At 41.4% G+C, this 23,202-nt stretch overlaps 1 protein-coding gene across 2 annotated transcripts in view; it reads right to left on the bottom strand.

The window, feature by feature from the left end:
* Positions 1–23,202, bottom strand: part of grk4 (G protein-coupled receptor kinase 4) — a 56,293-nt gene that overhangs the window by 26,109 nt on the left and 6,982 nt on the right. For both annotated transcript variants that reach the window (XM_080416289.1, XM_080416288.1), the window contains exons 2-5: positions 11,257–11,352; positions 3,494–3,606; positions 1,670–1,747; positions 1,036–1,136 (exon numbers count right to left, since the gene is read on the bottom strand). In XM_080416289.1, coding sequence (XP_080272415.1) covers positions 1,036–1,136; positions 1,670–1,747; positions 3,494–3,606; positions 11,257–11,352 — 388 coding nt within the window. The remainder of the gene's footprint in view (positions 1–1,035; positions 1,137–1,669; positions 1,748–3,493; positions 3,607–11,256; positions 11,353–23,202) is intronic.

Raw genomic sequence — 23,202 nt, forward strand, 5'->3', positions numbered from 1 at the left:
GTTAGTTCGCCCCTTGTGGAATTTTCTAAAAATAAAAGTTTTTTGGAAAGAACGCATCAATGCAATCTTGACTCTCAAATTCATAATATTTTCTCTAGTTGTATATATTGCAATAATAGTGTATGGTTGTCACAAAATCCTAACGCACACCTGGACTTGTCTGATGGCACACTGTCTGGGAACTGGGAACCACTGAGTAACCCTTGAGACCTACTTTTCCACTGCTATACTTGTTGCCCATGTTTATACTGGGGAAAAGAAGACGCACTAAAAAACCCTGGAGGAGAGGACACTTGTTGGGTCATGGACAATATGGGTTGACGTTCTTCAGCGAGAATTGACAGCTTATTTTCTGTCTATGACTATCGCACACACGAAAGACTGGCGAAGAAATCAAACTGCGTTGCGTGTGCATGCGTGCATGTGGGTGCATGGATGTGTGAAATATAAAAAATGCATGGCAGGTAATAATCCCTAGGCTGTTTGTTTCTCCTGGCTGTCAGAGCAGGAAGCACAAACACCTGCAAGTGTGCGTGCCCGTGCCTGTGTGTGTGTGTGTGTGTGTGTGTGTGTGTGTGTGTGTAAGTAATGGGGGAACACTGAGGCAGCTGTTGTTCTCATGCCAGCCATCCGGATGCCCTCGCTGCCCAGTGCTCCCATTGCATTCGCCCATTGCATGTGTGCGAGTTTATGTGTGTGTGTGTGTGTGTGTGTTTGTGTTTGAGAGAGAGAGTGTTGTGTATGATTCTGCACTCCAGGTGTCAGCTGCCTCATCATCATTACTGTGACAGGGTAAGCTATGTGCAACACACAAGTAAAAGAAAACTGTTCCACTGAGAGGGACAAACTACAAACATAAATACCACAACAGGACCCATATGTTTCTGCACAGTAAAATCATCAGTGTTAATTTTTTTATTCTGAGAGTGTGACTCAAATGGACTTTAAATTAACCTAAAGTCACTCAGGACGAAACCATTGCGTGCGTGTGTGCGTGCGTGCATGCATGCGTGAGTGAAGTGCAGGTCGTCTTACGTCTTGCAGTCATTGAAGAGCTCCTTGCAGGGACTCTGCTCCAACTTCTCCCGGCATCCGACCACCACATCCTGAGGTATGTCTGGCAGATGGGCTGCCGACTAGAGGACCAGAGAGGGAGAGAAACAGTATGTGTGTGTGTGTGTGTGTGGGGGGGGGGGGGTGCTGATTAGTCGAAGGTGAGCAGAAATAGCGGGTTCACTGACCCGCCGTGGATATATTAGTTAGAACAAGATTGAGCTAACAGTAGTTTTGTGTTTCTAAGTGTGTTATTTATTCAGTTTGGGAAATCATGATCTCTATTTAGCTCATTAGTTAAAATTGGCTGTTTGCCTCAACAGGGACTAGTTAAGGTCTCAGTCACACCCCATGTATTTCCAGAGAAACTGAAGTTTTTATTTTGAGCCAATAGCCCCACAATATTGAAAACATTTTGATAACGTATTTTTTTGTTAACCGTTGTATAATCATAATAGTACACTTGAAAGTGTGCTTTACCGTCATTATTGGCACTTCAGTGATGCATACGGAACACTGACCAGACCACTGTCATGCCAATAATGACAGAAAAGCACACCCTGTAATATTGTTTAGTTCAGAAAAGCACACCCTGTAATATTGTTTAGTGTCTCACCCCGTTATTGAAGTATGTGTCTAAAACATTCAGTCCATAGTCCCTCCTCTTCTCATCAGGGGCTAGTTGGTACACTGCCTGTGAACAGAGGGCCCAGAGACTGTTAACCACTGCACACACACACACACACACACACACACACAGGGAAGCTGCTCATTTAGCCACTGTCCACAATAAAACATAGTCAGAGAGTTGGGCAGCAGAACCAGGAAAGAAGTGAGAAAAGTCAGACTTGACCCATTAAGACCTGAGGATGATTCTACAAATGTCTTCTAAATCCTAACAGTTTTCTGAAAAACTCATGTTGCTATAATAGTGGTGCTGATGTCAAGGGAAGGGACCCCCAAAATTATATGTAGTTGGCTGCCGACCCCCCCCCCCCATCTCAAAATATGTTGTTCCAGGGACCTCCAGAAGCAAAGATTTGAATTAAAAGTTTTTTTTTAATATACATAATTAATTAAGTTGATGAAGAAACACTCTATACATGATTACTATCAGAATATATAGCTATTTAACAAAACAATATCACTTACCCTACCCTTTAAAGATGAGTAAAGGCAGACAATCAGACAGCAGAAATAATGTCTGCACCAAAGCAATAACGCCTATGGCAATCAAATTATCCATTAATTGGTCAACAGAATTTTTTTGAAATTCCAGTAATTTATGCTTAGTGACGTATCACGTAAAAATCTGAAATACATGCTAGGGACAACTTGTAAATGCTTGTCTTTGTTTTAACTGCTGGGTAAATATATTAAGCCATTTCAAGATGTCCATTTTGGGTTGTGATAACTTGCATTTACTATCATTTTGTATGTTATGTTATTATGTTGTAATATTGTGATTAGATGTCTATATTACTCAAATGGACTACTCGCATAATGACAAAATAATCATCAGATTAATTGATAATGAAAATAGCCATAGTTGCAGCACTAAACTCCATCTTGTCAAGAAAGATCACCATGTTCATCTGTTGCCTCTGTCACCTGCCTGGCTGACTCTGTATATTTCACACCGACGTACCATCATTAAAGATTGTGATTTTTAGTCAAATATGGCCAAGAGTTTGTACATTGTCTGAAGCATGACTGCCTTGTGGTGTGCTTTGTTAGAAAATATCCCTGGCGGAGGAGGAATGGGCCTAAGCTGCACTACCACACATCACTGCCAAAGCATGAACGAACGGCCCAAGTCAAGTACTGAAAGGTTTCCTTTGCGCATTTATGTGCATATATGAGAGAATGAGAGTGAGGCTGTGTGTGTGTGTGTGTGTGTGTGTGCGCCGTCCTGGCTCTAGTGCGACTAATGTAGGTTCTTATTAAATAAGCATGACCCCCTCCCCTGTTTTCCTTTCTTGGACACCTCCAGGGGCCTTGACACAAGCCTGGGCCTGTGTTTGCTGTCTCACTCAGGGGATCTGCCTATGACGTGGGCTTGACCTCATGGAGAGAGTGCACGGAGGAAGGGGAGGGGTCGGTTCACTGACAGCCTGTCCAAATCCCTGTTCACCCGGCCCCCACCGACACACCACTCTCCCCCGCTGCCAAGACCAGGCAATCGACCAAAAGCCTGTTCTCCTCTCCCTCCACCCCCCCTGGGCCCCTCACGGCCCCCCCATCCAAGCTCTGCAGGCCCAGACATGGGCTTGTCCCGTGGTGGGGGTGGGCAACAGAGAGATAGAGATAGAGAGAGAAAAGGGAGAGGTGAACGAGGACAGCAGAAAATTAAGACATTGCGGCAATGCGATTAAGTGTGAAAGTCCGGATATGAGAGAGAGAGAGAGATACTGAAGATGTAAACTCAATGTAATCTTACCACAGCGTCCATAAACTCAATGCAGCGCTTCAGCTCTGGCCTGGTGTCACAGTACTGGCGGAACAGCAGCCGACCGATTGGCTGCCTCTCACATAGACTGGTGTAGTCCCTCTCTTGAGAGGAAAAATGACGATAGAGAGAGAGAGACAGACAGAGTTAATATCGAACATGTATTTTAAATCTGAATTGCATTAATCCATTTGTTCATTTATTTGGACAAGAATGTGTGAGAGAACAGTCACAGTAGCCTACAGTACAACAACACCACCACTACCACCACACACACACTGAACCTGTGTGAACGGGTTTTTCATGCATGCTCCCAGTGTGCATACAATATGTGTGGCTCTTTATTGCAGCTGGCCCACAGGCTATTAGAACTGTGTCTGTTTGGAGTCATGTTTCCTACAAATGAGGAAGAAGACCCAGGACATGTTCCATCAGTGGTTGACAGCAAGATCTCTCCCACTCCCTCTTTCTCCCTGTCTGCCTTGATTTTTGGCCAATAATCATATCTATCTCTCAACAATCTTGTGTTTTTGCCTCCGAGGGCACAACCTCCTTTTTCATGTTAAACTCTGGTTTGTCTCCTCCCCTTTTCAGCCCACTCCATCCGCATGCTCCTGTGTATATTCCTACTGACAACTTTATCACATGTTTAAGGCAGTAGCGCCGACAGATAAACCTACGCATCTATTTTTTTCTTTGGTTCTGCAATACTGTTATTTTTCTCATTTCTGGATCGTTTCCACCCAGTTCTAGCCCCTACATTGAATTTAGATGTACCCAGAAGTTTCGGTAGGAAAACATGTCCGATTGTCTGGCTACGCGAGACTACTCAACATACGAGTCTGACTCAGTGTTCCAGATTCACCCCCAAAGCGTACTGGGCAACTGTGGCCCGCCAATTTAGCTCTTGCCCCACCTAGCTGCTGAAAGACGGAGGAGAGAAAAAATAAAACTGCTCCGCCGACAACAATAGATACATTGGCAGCGCCTCTATTGACTGCCCCTTGCGTATCAATCAAAAACAACCATTCACACCTTTTACCAACTGTTACAAAAGATGCCGACTCGTGCCGAGTGTCAACAGTGTGAATTAACATAAGGAATGACCCTGGCTGGATGCATATCAATGGTCCATTGTGTGACCTGTTAAGTCCTGTCTGTAGGTGTAGGCATAGGCTACTGTCAATTAAATTACAGAGGTGACGTCTGCAAGATAAATGTATATGACAACAACACTTAAAGCTTATTTCAATCAGCGTGTGCACGTGCACTTGACATAGCGCTCCACTAGTTAAAAATTCCAAAGTATACCACTGGATACATCGACCGGTGGGGGGACATGCATGTTTTCTTGGGTCTGGGTGAAGTTGTGGTCTTCCACAGGCTCTGTCTCTTGGTTTCTGGGTTGTACTGGAAGAGTCTTAGGGTTACCCGCCCTAGCCCTAACCCTGCCATACCGACACTCAAGTCTGTATGGCAAAATAATAATAATAATGCCTTGCATTTCAATAGGGCTTCACACTGGTGCAGTGCTCGGGCCCTAACAATAATTATAATAATAATAATAATCTAGAAAAGTGTGCTAGCCGGGTTGGCTACGCAAGTCAATCATAGCCAATCGGAAACGAAATATGAATAATCCGATTGATACATCCACAGAATCCAGGAGGAAATGTGATTGTACGACATACGGTTCAAGAGTAATAGGTCAAAATGTGAAGCGACCTGTTATACCACCATGAGGGCGATTCGGAAAATTGGGGTGGCTGTTCTTCCCTGGCCTACTAGGAGTGTGCATGTAAGCTTTCACATACATGAAATATCATTGTTCACAGTTCACACAAGGAAACAATGTAGACCATAAAACTTCAATTGCTTTCTTGATGCTGGATCACAACGTAACTTGACTTTATTCTTTACGGCTTGCTTATGCTTCTCTGTAAGGGTAGACAGTTGGGAACTTGGTAGCCTATTAATGTGATCATTTTTGTTGGTGTCACTTGTAGGTTATGTTTATACAACTACAACAAGTTGACCTCTCTTAGTAGTGTATGTGACGTGTGTCTTCTGTCTGTGTTTGCATGCATGTATCAGACAGCACGAGTGAGCGAGCATCAGAGAAAGATGAGAGTCAGAGAGAGATTAAATACATTTGGTGTCTGGCCTCGGGTTGGGCTCATAAGGTTTGGGCTAAGCCGAACACCTCGGGTCAGGGTCGGATTCGGACGGTTCCGTGCAGGGCTAATAATATGTCCCCACAAAGTAGACCATCTGTATGCCATTGCCAATCCCTGCTCACCTCACTTTGCTAACCTCATGTCACATGAGTTTAGCTCATGTGCACACCACAACATTGGTGCTTTATTCACAATTACAGCGAAGCCACGCCAGGTGTGAGTGTTAGGATTATTTCAACATGGATTTGTTGTTTTTAATGAGGAAAGAAATTGTGTGCATTCCCTGGACAGTGAGTTTATTCTTTCTGTCCCTTCAGATCTTAACGCATTACACTGGACAGGTAGTCAAGTACCTAGCAACATCACATAAGTGCCACCTAAAATAAGCACCACTGCGTTGTGATTCAGTCCGGTAGATAATGGTCGTATAGGAACCAGTGGCACAGGTTTCTGTACCCAACCTTAATTGCGTGGCAAATCAACCCACTTCCCCTGATTTAGTTGTGATTTGTCACAAAACAATATAGTGGTTGGCTACTACTGCCTTACACAACATATTTAGCTTATGATCTGACAATTAGTGGTGTGTCCACCAGCAGATTTGCAACAACTGTTCTGAAACTTAATGTGATTTCAAGTCCAGCTTCAGATAACTGTGTTTTTGTTTTGTTAAAACGGTCATCTAGAAGTCTTGTTATTGAAAAGAACCTTAAGTCTAGCAGGTGAGCAGAAATCTGGAAACAACCGGTAGTTACTTTGGCATGGCTCTGAGTGAGAGTGTGTGTGTGTACGTGCGCACGCGCGCACACGCGCATGCACGTGCGTGTCCGACTCCACCCGAGCTCTAAATCATTTGAATACGAGTGTGGAGGCCAGCATTCCTCCAATGAAAAATTTCCTCTTTGCGTAAGAGAACTCTCATAGTCCCATAGTCACGAAGAAAAACAACTCTGAAAGAAGAGAAAAAACAAGCGAGAGAGAGAGAAAGAGAGAGAGAGAGAGAGATGGGTTTGCTCCAGGAACGAGAGAAAAGAAAAATGGGAAAGAAACATCAGTATAAAGCGGGAAGAGCAAGGTAGGGGTGAAAGAGGTAGTTTTTTTGATGAGAGATGGTAGTAATCTTTGTACTACAAACTGTTCTGATATCAGAACTTAATTAAAACAGAAATGTAGGCCAAAACTGAGCAGGTTTGAGTGAATGACCCACTAAATGTGCTTATCTGTGAGCATGTGTAATAAACTAAGAGAGAGAGAAAGAATTAGAGAAAGAGAGTGTGTGTGTGTGTGTGTGTGTGTGTGTGTGTGTGTGCGTGTGCAATTGTGCATGTGCGTGTGCGTGTGTTGAATACATGTTTCATTGAGACATGAAGATTGGCCAAAAACCTTTGCTGCTACGCAACACAAGAGCTACAAGACTTAATCCAAATATACACTGTAAAGTCCTTAGTATAAATGTAACTCTAGAGTGTAAAGTGGCCATTTTTACCCTGAGTTCAATTAACACTGAGGATTGTTCTGCTTTCAGAAGCATGGTGAATGAGCCAACATCAGCCCAGAGAACAAAAGCAACAGTGCCCATGTATGTACTAGATGGTTATCATTTACTGCAGAAGAAGGGAGGAGAGAGAGAGAGAGAGACACACAGAGAGAGAGGGTGATTAGTCTAAGGCTAGCAGACAGAGTGGCTACAGGCTCCATAATGTAATCTGGGGTTCCTAGAAGTACTGGACTTGTCAAGGCTAAGGTCAAATGCCTGACATTATCAAGACACAACAAAGCCACTCTCTACTACTGTATGGCTTTAGTCAGCCTACGTCATGTGTGTATCTGTGTTCCAAGTACAAGAATGGGGATTATTTTGATCCAACGCAATACGCAATCTGTGCAATATTTAGGTATATCTTCCTCAACAGCTGTTGACTCTCTCATACACTGTACACCCACCCACATATACAAACACATCAAATCTATTCCAACAGGTATATTATACCTAGGAAGAGCACATCCAATTCTTAATTTCTATACCACTACATTAGCAGCTAGAGTAGACTAAAAAGCCCTAATGCTACCCCAACGATTCATCCTGCAATCTGAATATTAGATTATTAGTTTGTATTGAAAAGGTGCAGCAAGTGATTTTCTTTTGTTAAAATAAGTTAAATAACTGTATATTCTGATAGTAATCATTGCCATATAGTGTTTGTTCAGTAACAGGGGTCTCACTGTCTCTCCAGCTCTCCAGTAAACAGAAAATGCATTTTCAGGTCGGGATATCAATTTTATCCAATCAGGAGAGAGAAAGGGTACAGGATAAACAAGTGAATTGGAAGTGATGACGCTAAGAAATGAGCAGATGAAATTGGAACTGGAACACTGTAAAATTGAAGCTGATAAATGGGTACACTCTCCTGATTGGATGAAACTGGTAAGTGGTAACCCACCTGAAAATGTAACTTCTGTTTATTAAAGAGCTGGAGAGACGGGTAGACCCCTGTTAATGAACAAACACTCTGTAGCAATGGTTACTATCAGAATATAGGGCTTTAACATTTTAACAAAGTACTTTTTGTTTTGAATATAGGGCTTTAACTTTTTAACAAAGTACTTTTTGTTTTGAATATAGGGCTTTAACTTTTTAACAAAGTACTTTTTGTTTTAAAAAACAAACAAAAAAATTTACCCTACCTTTGAAGATTACATTTTGGACTGAGGATAGCACAAGGTCACATGGGGTCACTCAAATGTTTAGGGTTCATCCTGAGCAAGTGTCATGGCAATCTGACCATTGGATTTTGAGATATTGTGTGGACATTTTGCCCTATGGGTGGCGCTAGATGAAAGGTTATGGGGTCACCAAGACTCCATGACTTCAAATCAATATCACGATTACGTAAAATGTTTGCCTCGATCACGTTTAATGAACGATTATTTAGACCCTCCAGAAAAACGCGGGCAAAAATCCTTGATTAAGCGGGCTAAAACTCTTGATTATGCGGTCTAAAATCCTTGATTTTGCGATGAAATATGCGTTTTTTTTGCAATTTTATGAGGTGAAATATTATATTAGCCCTCGTTGCGAAATATGCGGAAAGTTGTGAAATATGCGATATGCGAAAAGTTGCAAAAAATTCAAAATTATGTGAAAAGTTGCGAAATATGCGATGCGAAGCACATATTATGCGATGCGATGTGCATATTATGCGATGCGCATATTATGCGATGCGATGCAGCCTTTTTGAAAAAACGTTAGCCCCGCATAATTATGCACCATTTTGATGATTATGCGGTAAATTCTGCGATCGCATAATCGCATTTTTCGAATAATTAAAAACAAAAATATGTAATGAAAATAGGAGATCTACAAGCTCACTTTCTGCATGAAGGTGCACGGCAAACTCCATAGCTATTAAGCCAGTACTTTACAAGATATATCTTATTTGGTAGTAAAGTGTTGGACAGACCGACCGACTGACTGCTAGCAGGGTGAAAGGTCTACAGTATCTATTTTAATGTGCGAGAATCACAATACTTTACACTTCAGGTGACATTTAAAAGCTTCCGTTAACCCGGTCTACTTTTGCCGGATAATTACTCTAACATTTAGCTCTGCCAGCCCAGTACCATAAAATGTATGTGTTCTATAAGAAATGGATAATGAGAGCTAACTATACAACAAGGACCACAGGCCTACACTGCTACGTCAGAGTTAGTTTTACTGAGAGTAAAAAATGTACCCGTAACACCGTAACGGGTGTATGTTTACACTCTAGTTAAACTAACACTCAGGATTTCACTCTGTTCAGCGATTATGAGGCACCGCTGGAGTGAGTCCATACCGATATCTACACCTCCATCATCCTGTCCGTGTCCTCATTCCTCCCATTCTCTCCCTCCCTCTCTCTCTCTCCCCCCGTTTCTCCCGCTCCCTCTTTCCATAACTCTGCTGCTCTTTACAGTATGTGGCTCTGAAGTGGTGGAAAGAGGGAGGGAGGAACAGAGATAGAAAGACGGATGGACAGAGATACAAACAGAAAGAGGAGGGAGGCAGAGAGAGAGAGTATGTGGGGGAGGCTTCCACCGCAATCTACTGGCAGAGACAGGCATGACGCACAATCACACACAGGCACTTATGCATGCACGCGCGGTCGCGCGCACACACACACTTACACACACACACACACGCACACACGTACAACACACACACACACACACACACACACACACACACACACACACACACACACACACAAGAGCACTGATGCAGGGCGTCCATAGGGCTTCTCGACCGTGGCATTCAGAGAACCAAGGGGAGGGGAGGGGTGATAAGGGCCCAGTGCAGCACAACACTTGTCTGGGCCACACAGAGAGCAGCGTCCCCTGCTTTCAGACCCAGCCTGGATTTAATGATGGAATGCATGAACCCATGCTGATATAGAAGATAGGAATCGGACCTGAACGAGGTGTACTTTGATGAATCGGTACAGTATTTGACCTCTGATACAACCAACTGTATCCATTTATCTACCATTCTACCCATAGTAATGCCCTTAACGCTAACCCTCACCTCAACCCTGTTCACCCAAGTTGTTGTAAACGATCATTGTTCATTCGTTATACTGATGTTCCGAACTCAAAAGGTTCAGACATTTATTTAATTATTTTCTGGCTCGCGACTGCCTCGTCTTGGAGGTGCAAACACAGGTATCAGCATTGAGTTTGTGAGACGGATCGAATAAAATAATATAATTTTTATGTCCTAGCGCAAAATTATGGCCTAAGAATCGTGGTGGGACCTGCAACATGAATAATGTTGGACTACTTTCACCTGGAAACTGAGAGGAGGCCTAAAGACCACGTTACACTATATGCTGATACAATCCCCACCTTGTCTTACACACATCGCCTTATCGCAGCAAGCTGTATTGCAAGGTTCATGAACTACATTGTCAGAATGCTAAGCAGATGTGACAACAAATTGTTTCACGACAGCCATTTTGAGTTTGGATGTTTCTCCCAATGTCACCGCTCGACTGTTATTTTACAGGCTGAACAACCGTGCTTGGTATTGCGTATTGGCAGGTCAGTATTCAATGACTCCAATGGGTATCCAAGGTAACGAAATGTGGATTGACTACATATGTGGAAGACAGTGTGTTGAAGTGCTGATGGTATAGGCATTCTTTGTGTGCACAGTAAAAGCCTCCGTGTTCATTTATCCAGTTTGTAACTCTGAGCGTGTACACCCTTGTGGGTCCATTTGGTTACATTTGTACAATCTCAGAGTTAATGTAATACACAGAGTAGATTTTACAGTGTACCTTGCATGCCACACACGCACACACACACACACACACACACACAAAACTACAAGCCTTGTGAATGCTAGGGTGTGCAAACAGACACCCTGAGTCAGACAAGGACACACACACACACACACACACACACTTTCCTGTCCCCTCCCTGTAGCTGTGGGTGGAGACGGGTAGAAACAGGAAGGAAGTCCAATCTGAACTTCCTCCATGAGTCAGTCCCACCCCAACGACACAGCCATCATCTATCTTTCTCCTCTTCTCTTACCAACAGTGCGGCGGAGCTCCTCACACTGGCTGATGTGGGGAAGTTTTAACATCTCCTTCCATTTCTTACTGCGACCATTTCTCTTCCCTCCTCCACCTGAGGGCAAGAGTCAAAGTGAGAAAGAGAGAGAAAGAAAGAAAGAAAGAAAGAGAGAGGGGCAGAGAAAGAAACAGGCAGATGTTTAATCAAGTCATTGTTTTAACATTACACTTAAGCGTCTTGGACCATTTAAACCGATGCCCTTCTCAACACAAGAACAAGACTTGGAGCTGTGTGTGTGTGTGTGTGTGTGTGTGTGTGTGTGTGTGTGTGTGTGTGTGTGTGTGTGTGTGTGTGTGTGTGTGTGTGTGTGTGTTGCATTGTCCAGATGCAGTAACAGCTGGTTCATCTCACCAGTTGCCTCTGTGCTTCATGGACCATGTGATGAGATGTGTTGATGGCTTCAAAGATCAAGTGGCACACATGCTCACGCACCCAAACACATAATCTGTATACAAAGTGTGGTGCCAGGTAGGGGTGCAACATTTAATCGAACAAATAGTTTATTGATTATCAAGAAAAAATAACGAAATATATAATAAAGAACTACGGTAACTTTTCTATTGATTGAAAAGGTAATCAATATAACGGCCGTTAAGAAAGTAATCGATAGCCCCTACGCCTGCGGTAGAGCTGATGACCTTGATGTGATGGTGGTGCACAGAGGAGAACAACCCCTTCACGTATAACGCTGATCAGCTGCTACACAGTAAAATCCTCAGGGTCAGTGGCGTAATTTGCATAGGGTTGGTGGGTTATGTGAACCCATACACAGGACTTCCACCACAAGGGGGCCCTCCAGGAGGGTATTCATCAGTTCATTAAATGAATGAATGTTTTTAATACATAAAAATAGCCGCCCATATTACATATAAGGCATTATGTTTTATTATTTCCAATATATTGTGTATAGTATTATATATCCCCATAATATTCATATTATTTCCGCAACCCGCATTGACGAGAATCCATTCCTTCTACCGGGAAGCAACAGTGATTTCATTCACATTCACAAGTCGAAAATGGGGAAACAAATGTAATCGGAAGCTCAAAACAAAAACATAATGAGGGATACAAGAGCTATCCGTGCCCGAAGCGGGACAGAGGAAAACTGGACCCGATCCGAAACGGACCGAGGATAATTCGAATGCATTTAACCTGGTCAGAACGGGTCTCTAGACCCATACTGGACCCGATGCTCAAGTACCTTGTACATTCAAATTGTTAGTCAGAACTATTTTATTCTTCTGTTGGCACCAACTAAGGTTAGCTGGACTGCCATGATGTGTTGCTTAAATATAGAAAAGGTCATTGTAGTGATCCCCGTGGGGAATTGGGCTACTTCTCTGCATGTGACCCATCCTATTAGGAGCCAGGGTGCGCACAGGAAGCAATTAGGGGTTCAGTGTCTTGCTCAGGGACACCTTCACATGAAGCCTGGAGAAGCCAGGGATTGAACCAAGAACCTTCCAATTCCCAGACAGCCGTTCTACCTCATGAGCCACTACTACCCCGATTTCATTTCAATCATTCAAGCAAACATCTTTAATGGCCACACGACCAAGGTCGTGGACTTTGCTTTTGGTACAGAATCATGGGTAAGTTGGTCAATTAATTAGGGCTGGGCACTTAACCAGAAAGGTATCGAAACAGATATTTAGAACCAATAACCAACTTAATCTTGCTCATGTAGATTAATTGAATAATCAACAATATTTTTTTGAACAGATCATTTATAATCGACTAAATTGATTAATCTGATTAACTACTGATTAACCATGTATTATACTTTGTAGTACTATGCTGGCATACACAAATTGAGAAAATAGCTGATCTACAAGCTCACAACGCGTCACGATGCTACATGTTGTCAGCTTGTAGATCAGCTATTTTCTCTTTTTTTATCGTTCATTAATCGTTAGAGGCAAAAGTTTGAAATAATTGTGATATTGGTTCTCATCAATGTCAGCAACATAGGCAGATATTAACATTACAATTGGAACTGAACATCACAGTAGACAACAGACAGATGCCACAGGATGTTTCAGAAATAGCCTAACATTTACAAGATTAAGAGTTTTCAGTGCAGGAACAAAAGCAGTGTTCAGAGTCCTTATTGCATTTGTGGAAAAGCTGTTGGTGAGCATGAGCAAGGTGAGAGAGGTTAGAGATGATATTATTCTCTTGCGTTTGTGCGTTGGTAAAACAGGGATTCAACTGATGGGAGGTGGGTGCTAATAATGTTGGATAATCTTCGACCATGCGCTGCAGTTTTTTGGCATGACAGTCCGAGCTGCTGTACAAAAGTGTTGTGGATGACGTACATGCTCTCAATGATGCCTGTGTAGAACTGAGAAGCCTACTGTCTCTTCTTAATCTGTTGATAATCAAGAAGATGCTCCAGTTAATAATAAAATTGAGTACGAAGAAATGGTAAGTCGAGTGGAAGAAAGAATTTGTGTGGCTGGAATGCGGCAAGCGATGTGACGTACTGTCAAGCATGTCAGTTTCCATGACAGACAGACACACCACAAATTCTTTATTTACATAGAGCAACTCTATTGGAAAATAACGCAGCCGGAGCTGTAACGTTCTAAATGACCATTTCCTTTTTTAACGCAATGCAAGATTGTATTTTGGTAGTGAAACACGTCTGTTAACCACTTAAATCCCGACATCCATATTCGGGGAAAACGTTCGCAGAAAATAGCAGATCTACAAGCTTACAACACGTCGTCGTTAAGCTTGCCGATTGGCTATTTTCAGCAAAGATATTTAATGTAGAGTAAGTGGTTAATTCTACACAATGTGATACCCTGTGCATAAAATGTTTCTCCAATTTTGGCAAAAAAATATCATTTTGTCCATAAGATTCATTGGCTTGGTGGTTAGAGTGTCCAGTGCATATTCGCCCCTTGCTTGTCGGTACGGTAAATGAGGTCGGGTCACATTTGTTATTTTAAGCTCTGTCTGCAAAGAAATCCCATATGAGACAAGACAGTAAAGAATTGAATTATAGTTAGTGACTAGCTGATACTGAACTCGTGTGCATGTTTGGGGTGGACCCCGCTGTTGTGGTCCAGCCTAAAAGGAACAGGGGGGATATCCTCTGTTGTGAAGCTCAGAAGCTGCCCTGGCGATGACATGTGACAACAGTGACACAAAACATACATCTGCAGAGCAATACATCCATAACAACCATTCAAACTTTCTCGATTACAATTATCATTTTCTGTTTATAGTCCTACCTGCTTAAAGGAAGCCTGGTAAAGTTCATCCTTGGCTGTGTTCATACTCAGAATTTTGATTTCATTATTTGTCCTATGGCGTGATAATTCTTTGACAGTGTGGGCCAGTGGCCTGTACAAATTTACTTTTGTAAACAAAATTATGATCATAATCATTGGCACATATTATTTAATCACAGGTACAAGTACAGAGGTATAAACAAGTAGCAACTTGTGTTACTAAGACAACTGAAAGGAATAAAATAATAAGCCTGGCCTTCGAGAGGTGGCACCATGGAAACTGAAAGGCATGTCGATGGACCAGTTCTAGAGCCGTCAGGATCACACACACACACACACACATTACCCACCTTGCGAATACAAATATATACAGATTGGCAGTTTGAATAAAATGGTCCACTAAATGGCATACGTGAGCATTTGGAGCACATTTTGGATTATTTACATCCAATGGTCTTGTTTTACGATTGTCTGTGTTTAGTTTTGTGTGTGGTTTGTCTGTTTGGTTATTGTATTTTCCTTCCAAACGTGTCATTTTATTGTCCGTTTGTTTTGAGAGAATAAAAAAGGAAGCATGTCGAGTTTGATGCCATGTATGACTGAATGTAAAAATGAGAAAAAAACGTAGAAACAAGATCCAATGGTCTGTGTTCAATGAATAGCATAACATGTGAGGGTAAATGATAAAATTACATTCTCACATGACACAGTCTGATTATAAAGGTTGAGGTTGAGTTGACCTCGCTATTAAAAGTAATTTCGCTGGTGGAAAACGTCAAGACACACTTTGGCCAACTACACAGAATGACAGATGATTATGGCCAAATTTACTGAACACAAAAATAACAAAATGTCAAGATCCCTTTCAGGGAGACTGATAATATTATAAGCAGGAAATGAAAGTGTCCAGCCATGTACTGCCAATAAACCTTGGATGTGAAGAGGCGTATATAGTGTCCTCAGACAAGAGGGTGAGAAACATCACATAAAGTCAGGCCAGATGGAGAATAATAGCACCCTCCCTTTAGATGACAGATGGGGCAACGTGAAAGAAATTATGGCAAGCTATAGAAGGCAAGTGTGTGTGCTGCTGCGTGTGTGTGTGTGTGTGTGCCAGTCAGATCTGGCTGGGCCACCCCACCCTGTTTAATGTCACTGACGTCAAAGCCATGTGCACAGGGCCTTAATGCGGACGGGACGGAGCGAGTATTTATTTAACTTTGGTTCCCCCCCCTGAGAAAGTGGGGCCCTCCATAAACACTGATTTCAGAACAGTTCCACTCATCCGCAGCTGTGCTAAAACGAACATGTACATCATTACAATGACTGATTCCAGAACAGAATCTGGTTATGCATCCCAGCAGCTTTATTTCAAACTGGTCTTGAAGCAGCTGCAGTCTTCCAGGGCACCGTTAGGAAAAACACAGCTGCTGGAGTCACTGATCTCAAATCAGCAAGCAATTTGTCCATAAGCATGGCAAAGCAAGCAGTGGCAACAGAACTGCTTTCAGTGCAACAACTTTGGAATTGTGTGTGTGTGTGTGTGTGTGTGTGTGTGTGTGTGTGTGTGTGTGTGTGTGTGTGTGTGTGTGTGTGTGTGTGTGTGTGTGTGTGTGTGTGTGTGTGTGTATACAGTATTTCGGGCTAAATATCGAATATGCTTTTTATGGCGTGGCTCCTATGGGGCGAGCAGTCTAGAAGTGTGTCTGTCTGTGTGTCAGTCCAGGGCTAATACTGCAAACAATTTTACCCGATCAGGAAAAAAGATGGTTGTGCATGCTACCAGTAGGTTGTTTTGTACGTATGAGATTGTCAATAAAAAAATAGGCTACCGTTTGGCCACTTTTTATAAATTATATTTTATACTGGAAGTCTATGGGGATCAGTTTCGGCTGAAACTTTGCCCAGATATGGAGATGACTGATTTCTTTAGTCTTACATGTATGTGTCGAAGGATGTAGGATGGATGTAACGCGAATGTCATTCCCAACCATGAATGAATGAACACCTCCTTTATTTCTCCATCAATAGAACTGCTCATTTCACAACATAATTAAGTTACAAGAGACAAAGCTTTGCACCTACTTAAGAAGAACCCAATATGATCTCGCCAAACTCATGCTAAGATTTCTTGAAGTAAAAAAAACGAAATTCATGCCAATAGGCTTCAGGTACTTTTATGCACCATTTACAGTATGAATGTACATACATACAAGTTCCACTGTGGAATTTGCATTATTTTTTTATTTTTTTACAACTTTATTTTACAGTTTTTATGTTACATACACGTATATACACGTACAAATGTATAGCATTTTATACAAAAAAGAGATCGTGTTGATATAACATAGGAATTTGCATTTCTAGTCCAACATGTATTTTGCATACCAACGCATACTCCCTGTTTACAAGACTGGTTAGACTTACAGATAAATACATCGAGAGTCATAAGGAGAGAAAGAGTTCACTGAATTTCTTCATGTGGTCTCTTTTTGTGAGAGTCTGCAGGGAGCTGCACTGAATCATGAGCGCTTTAATGAAGGCACACACATGGGCCTATTCTCTCCCCCTCTCTGTCCCTCCCTTTCTCCGTCATCAGTTAGTGTTTTCACAAGCTCTGGATTTGTGTGGGCCAAATAAGACCCAATGCTATCCCCACACGCGCTCTCCTCTCTCCCCATCCTCCCTTCCTCTTCTTTTCATCCCAAGGATGAGAAGGAGAGAGACAAGACCAGAGGTCACTCAGCTTCTATAGTGATGGGCTGGTACCCTGCTGTCATTATATGGGCCCTATTTTAACGTCGGAACTTTGCACCCTGGCGCATGGTTAACTTACACCAATTTTGCACGTGTATATATAAATAACAATACGTATTAAGAAATTGCCTCAGTCATCAAACCTTAATTTTTTTTATCGACAAACAGCTAAAATATTGATTCAGATCATTTTATTGCAAAACACTGTTATTCTATGAGAAGACCGTTTTGGAATGTAAATCCCATGGCTGCAACTTCCCGGACGACGTAAGGTTGTTAATTTTTCCCTGTGTAAAACCTTTGCAAGGCAGCACCATTGCCAGCAATAAAACAGTTGTACCTTTGTAGCGTGGTAATAAAGTACGCTGAGCTGTTTAGTGCTGTAGACGCCACGATGAGGACCCGGATGTAAACAAGGGTGCGTGCACGATGGTCAAGGGTCCCGACTGTTGCCTGGAACAATAACATTTCTAACGCAATACGCCATTGCAGAGTGATCGCCCATTGAAAATGGCTCGTTTCCACCACGGTAAAAAGATATGGAGATATGAGGCTTTTTCTCAAGATTCTACAATGGCAGAGGACGGGAGGTAGGTTTTTTGGACAGGATCCGTCCTTTCCATTTTAAAGGGTCCGTGGATGACTCCAAAGTTGCGTTAGAGGGCCCCATGTGGATTTTGTTTTTAATAAATTGGATTAAACAGTTATAGCCGTTTATGGTCAAAGGACGCACAATCGCACATACCACTTTTCTAGCGATGAAATCAGTGTCCTTGTGCATGAAGTATAAGCACACAAGCTTAAGATCTATGAGAGCAGCCTCAATAATGTGATACTATAATTATCTTAGGAGACACGGGGGAAACAAAAGTTCTATTCTCACTGAAACATTGAAACGAGAGTTGTCCAAACTCAGTGCATGACCGTTACTGAGGTGAGAATCATTGTAGCATAATGTCTCATGTCCATTCCAACATCTTCACACAAAGTTAAAAAGTACATACGTGGAAAAAAATTAGGAGGTACTTCTGTGGCCTAATAGCAGCGTGCACAAGAAATGTGGTCACTGATCGGTCCAACGGTTCGTTAGATTAGCTCCGCACAGACAAGACAAGACAGACACACACGGCCCTGTCAAAGATGGCTAGTATCTTGCCAAACAATAGATCAGAATCAATTGCAGAGGGCATGTTAAAAAACTTTACTTTTTTATTATTATCAACTTCCAAAGGTACTAAAAGGTGAGCTTGGAGCAAGTGGATCCTTTGTAGACATTTTTTTGTCAGAACAAGTGATGTATTCATTGAAATCTGTTTAGTTATTGGATACAGCTGCCAACCATCTCAGTCAATGGTGACAGAGTTAACAAAACTTTTTATGTGCTCGTATTTCAGTAATGCAAGCTAAACTAAACCATTTTTATTTGTAAAAATTAAGTTTATTTAAGTTTATAAAAGTCGATTGACTATGGGTAATGCTTCACACAATTTACCAACTGGCCTGCCAACGAGGCATTAGTGAGTTATCTCATCAAAATTGAATCATATTTACACAGCAAGAACTCTATAACTATGTCTCACATGAAGTGTTATAATCAATGTACGGACAACAATTTAAGGATTTAAATTTAGAAAAATCAATGTCATGGTAAACGGCTGTTTACTATTTTGACAGACAATAGTAATTGCTGTGATGATAATAACATAATTGACTGTGATCATTATGGCCACAAGGATCATACAATGAAAATTTGACACTACAGTCTACTCCATGTCTAGTGGGACACAATCCACACCCTGCAGCTGGGGCATATGTGGAGGCTCTGACCACTGCCACATTCTCCAAGCACAATGAGGCATAACCTTAATGGTAGGAAATGAGAGCGGGTCACACATAGTTTAGGCCTATTGTAATGCATGCACACATGCACACATAGGCACTATGACGTCGGGCTGTGATAAACGAGCACCCTGTTGCTGTCGCAGGCCTTCTTCTATACAGTATGGTTGGCTGGAGAGCACCCAGATAAGAAAAACATTAGCTGCAAGTATCTGTATTGCCTATTCAAAGCAATAGCCTGGTGTTTGCACAAGGTAATCCATCTGTATACCGACATTGCAAGACACACATCAGCTGAGAGAGAGAGGGAGACAGAGAAAGAGAGAGACAAAAACACTAAAAGCCAGAGAACACATGTACTGTCCTCCTCCTAACCTCTCTCTCTCTCTCTCTCTGTCTTGCTCTCTCATGCCATTAACTTATTCCTCAGCCCTTTTCTTCTTACAAATTATCCTAATATACTTTGTCACACAAAAAAAAAAGAAATCAGTACCCATCTCATAAGAGACAGTAGGTTGAGTATTAGCAGTTAGTATTAAGTAGCAAGAGTAAAGAAGATCCATAGACTACCAACAGGTAGTCTAAGTAAAACAAATTGTATAAACTACAGTATTTGCCTGAAGGAGAGATAGAATATACCGTAACTTTTTGGTACTTTTGTCGGCCCAGTGAATATAGTGCAATATATACTGGCAATAATCAGTCCTGTTTTTCTGTTGAAAGCAACAGTTCAAATCTTTCAACATCGTCTCATCAAACACTGTGTGTCTGATCTTGTCCTCACATAAAGAGAGACATGACTAGGAAATGATGATACACTAACTCAAGCAGTAAGGAGGGTTCTGATTGGATGATGAAGTATCACGAATATATCACATCATCACAGATTTCAGAGCTATTCCACTCCAAGGTCACCTGACACTTCACATATTAACTAACTAAGCACATTCACCTCAAATGAAATGACATGATACAATTTACAGTATATACACCTTCTTGATTCAATATCCATTTATACCATAGTGCCCAATTTTATATGTACACTACTCCTAGTATCGCACTGACATATTTTTGTCTATGAGGTTTCTGGCAACAGACACTCTTTAGTGGACAAAGTATGTTCTACCTCTCTCTCTATGAATTGTAACAACCAGGTGGCAATAAACACTGAAGAGATAGATTTAAATTATTATATAGCTTTGTAACTCCTAGGGTCCTCAGTGTCATATGCAGTAAGATAGAAAATGTTGAAGTACAAGAAGTGCCGAAAAGAACTTCGGCAAGGTAAATGGTTTGTTCTTTTTCTCTGCAATTACATCATTTTGTTCTTACAACGTTGCCAAACTTAGTTTCCGCATGGTGTTGCTCACCGCAACACCATGGTGTTGCTCACCGCAAATAACTGATTTTCAGTGAGTGACAAAGTATATATTAGGCTTCACTCGCTTCTACCACCATCCACACAACACACTTTTCTTCTCATGAAGTTTGTCCAATGCCCATGAATATCACACCATTATTTCTCTACAGGGTGCCGAGTGTATCATGTACAAAACGTGGATGTTACAACATGAACAGTGATATCGAAACACCCAAACCCATATTACGGATGTGAGGCCTCACATGAGGAAATGCATGCATTCTTGCGACTGTTTGCACCAGCAGCTTTTTCAGAGCACATTTGTCACTCACAGAAAGCAGCCAATGTGAAAATGTGTCAGTATCAGCATTCACATAAATGATTACTGATCTATATTGTCTCTGTATCAACAGAATGTGTCATAGACAGAATGTGGAAAGAAAAGTTTACAGATTATTTTCCATTCCATTATCATGGTTGGTAGGATGATATAATTTCAGTAGCTTTTTGAAACGGCAAGCAAGCTCTGCCTTCTGACTTTCGGTGAAGTAGGTTATCATATTCTAATCAAACTGTGCATGTCAGAAACAATCAAGCTATCATAGAAACAGGACATCAATCTAATCTTTAAATCAGAGCTCATCTAAATGAAACATCTCTCAGACTAATTTAGGTTAATGAAAGAAAGAACGTGGCTCATTTAGGCTAACCACAGCTGACAAGGTAGACCACACATCATATTCATTTCAGAATTAGTTCTGTTTTGGTTTACAGTAGGCTGGCATTCCGTCGATAGTGTAAAGGACTTACTAAAAGGTCCCAGTTCTAAACGAGATTTCATGGCCATATAGTCTGTGATAGAGAGTAGCAATTAGAATTGCCGCAGGTCTCGGTTAAGCGCATCTGAAATGGATGAACCTGTATTTTGGACCTGTGAGGTGAGGACCATCAGCTTATTATTTTTCATATTAAACTCTTTGACCTTCGGTTTTAAAGTGAGACATGTGTTGTAATACACATATTGTTAGTTTTCGCATATTGAATGAGCCAATCTCAAGTACACCATGGAGGTTTTCTTTAGCGAGGTAAAACACAAACAAAAGCCATGACGTTGGAAGTGGAACGTCATGTAGTGCTGCACGATTAATCGAAAAAAGATCGTGATCTCGATTCAGACACCTATGCGATCTCGATTTTAAATTATGACGATTTTTTTTTCAATAAAAAAAAAAAAAAAAAAAGTTTTTTTTTTGTTTTGTTTTTTTGCCATATATTTTTATATTTACAAGAGAATTGTGTGAGAATCGTGTGAGAATCGTGATCTCAATTCTTATGGAGGAAAATCGTGATTCTCATTTTAGCAAGAATCGTGCAGCCCTAACGCCCTAGTGGATGTTTGTGATCATTATCGGTGGGGAGTGGGGACAGTAAGCTGATGAATATTATCTTACAGTCCCCACCTTCTTCTGGTTGTTTATGCGGTTTGCTAAAAGAAATGTAAATATCATTTTTTTTGTTATGAGACGTTATGCCCCGGTCACTACTACACACGAGATGTTCCTTTCTTACTGCTGCCAAGTTTAAAATAAGAATTGACCACATTCAATATCAGAGGCAACCACATTTTTGTTTTTGAACGGAGAGAGGATTTTTGTTAACAATTCATCTATAAATCGATGAATTGCCGTTAAGAATTTACTCGATGAAATGTATCGATTTTCAATTAATTGAAAAAAATATATATATTTTTTAAATGTTTTGGGGGAAAACCAATTTTTTGGGGTTAGTGAAAGTTACAGGTGTGTGTGATATCAAATGTGAGCTTACCGTAATCACAGTAATCCTTAATCATATTCCATCATATTCAAGGGCTTTTGGAGAGAAATGAGACAGACTCCATAGCATTGCAGAGGGGAGGTGTGTGTCCAGCTGATGCTCGTTGATGCTCGTTAATGTTATATAAATCAAGGCAATTATGTATTGCCCAGTAATTAATAATAAATTAAATTAATATTATCACGTAATCGATTCATCGATCGATAAGGTTATCAACTATCAATTAATCGATCATTTGCATCCCTATGTCCAACCAATCAAAAGGAACCAATGGGCGCGAGGAGTGGCGGGACCACAAGCGGGACTTGACAAAGGGTCAATTCAGTTGGCCGCAACGTCTCAAAAACAGAACACCAAAGAGCGCCTCACTAAATGCAGCATTATGCAATGAGGAAGTATGCAGGGACACTGAGTGAAACAAAGCAAGCGCTCCCCCGTAACCAAACACCACTGTGTGTAGTATCAACGAGGTAGTCATCAACGAGGAAGTGACTGCCTTGTTGTTTTTGTCTGTGCATTTGGTGGGTATACTCTTGGATTACCGGTACCTATTATTCTGGAGGATCAAACACATGTGCAATTCATAGGACATGGAATACCAAATGAGTGCAAATAGAGCAAAGAAAATGGTAATGTAATGCTACTTTAGGGATGTTTTTGGAGGAAGAAAAATACTTGTCATGTACATTTATTTATCAGAAAGATTATTCTGAGAATTTTAAACCACATTGTGTGGAATTAAATCGTTAATCACAATTATTTGTATGACAATTAATCTTCAACAAACATTTCATGATCAGCCCTACACCATAGGCACACGAATGCACAAGCACTCACACGTGCATTCCTGCAGTCTGCCATGGTGTT

Source organism: Gymnoscopelus braueri (genome assembly GCF_963280865.1).
Source record: "Gymnoscopelus braueri genome assembly, chromosome: 2".
In the NCBI taxonomy this organism is placed as follows: Eukaryota; Metazoa; Chordata; class Actinopteri; order Myctophiformes; family Myctophidae; genus Gymnoscopelus; species Gymnoscopelus braueri.